The sequence below is a fragment of the Buceros rhinoceros genome, unplaced genomic scaffold (assembly GCF_000710305.1).
Source record: "Buceros rhinoceros silvestris isolate BGI_N320 unplaced genomic scaffold, ASM71030v1 scaffold12296, whole genome shotgun sequence".
NCBI classification, from domain to species: Eukaryota; Metazoa; Chordata; class Aves; order Bucerotiformes; family Bucerotidae; genus Buceros; species Buceros rhinoceros.
The window spans coordinates 1-1,577 of record NW_010416991.1 but is presented as its reverse complement, the minus strand read 5'-3'; the positions used below and the strand labels follow the sequence as shown (position 1 = coordinate 1,577).

The 1,577-nt window shown below is 58.2% G+C and overlaps 1 protein-coding gene across 1 annotated transcript in view; it reads right to left on the bottom strand.

The window, feature by feature from the left end:
* Positions 1-1,570, bottom strand: part of LIPG (lipase, endothelial) — a gene marked incomplete at both ends in the record, with an annotated part of 5,477 nt that extends 3,907 nt beyond the window's left edge. The window contains 2 exons of the mRNA XM_010138008.1: positions 573-752; positions 1,493-1,570. Coding sequence (XP_010136310.1) covers positions 573-752; positions 1,493-1,570 — 258 coding nt within the window. The remainder of the gene's footprint in view (positions 1-572; positions 753-1,492) is intronic.
* Positions 1,571-1,577: the final 7 nt, after the last annotated feature.

The following is a 1,577-nucleotide window of genomic DNA, read 5'->3' as shown; positions in this document are numbered from 1 at the left end:
AAGAGCGGGTTCTCCTGCCAGGAAGAAAAAAATCCAGAGATGATGATTTGCCCCCGTCTTTCAGGGCACCCCTCCTATCTTGCAGGACTCTGAAGTCCAGTTTGAAGATGAGATGGGGGGGAGGAAACAAGGCGGCTTCGTTCTTCAGTTTGTCGAGACAAGTGGAATGGGTTGGGTGGCACTTGCGACTTGCTCCCAGCCACGTGTTTCAGCAGCATCTAGAGCCGCCCTCCCCCAGGGAGCTGCCAGCAGCCCTCAGGACTGGCTGAGGACTCACCGTGTAGCACCTTCTCCTTTTCCACCCTCTTGTTGACTTCCAACACCCACCTCCCGAGTTCACCCGGCCCAGACAGACCCCCTAAATCTGATCGCCACTTCCACACCACCACTCCGAGCACGCCGCCCAGCAGCATCCCGCGGGAATGCGCGGTGCCGGGGCTGAGCGCAGCACATCTAGCTACGAGCCGTTGCCCCAGCAAGGCTTGGGATTACCCCAGAGCCCAGCGCTGGAGCTGGGGAACGCTCCAGCTTGTGCAACAGTCCCTCGCGCAGCGTTACAACAGCCACGTTACCTGTAACCAGTCGAGCAGCCTCGCGATGCTTTGCCCAACAACCCGCGTGTTGTTGACGGCGTCGGTGTAGAGCTGGTGGGCAAGCGACAGCCAATCCACCACCACCACGTTGGCATCCTTCTCCCTCGCCCGAAGGGCGGCGACCAAGCTGCCCAGCCAGGTTTCAAACATGCCGCTCATCTAAAAAGAGGTTCAGGTGTGACGGGGAGGCGATTTGAATCTCATTTACATATTCTGCTCCCCGGCGCACCCCCCTACTCCTCAGGGCTGCCCTAATGGTGTAAGAAAAACAGGTTTTGAGAGGCTCTGGCTGTAATTAAGCCCCGATGCCTTTGAAGGCAGGGGGGAGAGGCATTCGCTGCCCCCCACCTTATCGCTCCTTTCTTCAAGAGCTCCAGCAATTCTGAGGGATTGCAAAATTAGTTTCCAGTTCGCAGAAAGCCCTGGTAGAGTTGATAAGTCACCCAGTGCCATGGGATCAGCCCCATGAAGCGCCGGAGAAGAGAGTTTGATAAAGTCTTTTTGCACCCCCCCATTTCTTTATCAAGGAGCCCACGGAGCAGAAGCAAAACGGGGGACACGCAGCTGAAACTGTAGCAAGCCGCTGCGGGTCTCTCCACGTGCCACCTTCAGAGCGGCCGGTGAGGCGGGTTTGGGGGGAAACCTCCAGGTCCCTTCACCGCGTTCACGTTGTACGGCTACGAAGAGATCTCGGGTGATTTCACAGCGAACAACCCGCAGCACTTTGCTGCAGCGACCTCCGATGCTGCTGCTAAGAGGCCACGGTGCTCAAACCGTGAAGGGTTGTCCCAAATCCCACCGGTGCTGGCGGCACAGACCGTTTCAGAGGGTGGTTTCGCCTCTCGAAGGGGACAGGTCGAACCCGGAGCTGTGCAGGACCGGCACTGTGCGGGACTTACCGTCCAGCCGTGAATGATGAAGAAGGTTTTCGCCGTCACGTTGAACTCGCAAAGCTCCAGTCGCTCGTGGTGGCCAACGCCGAGA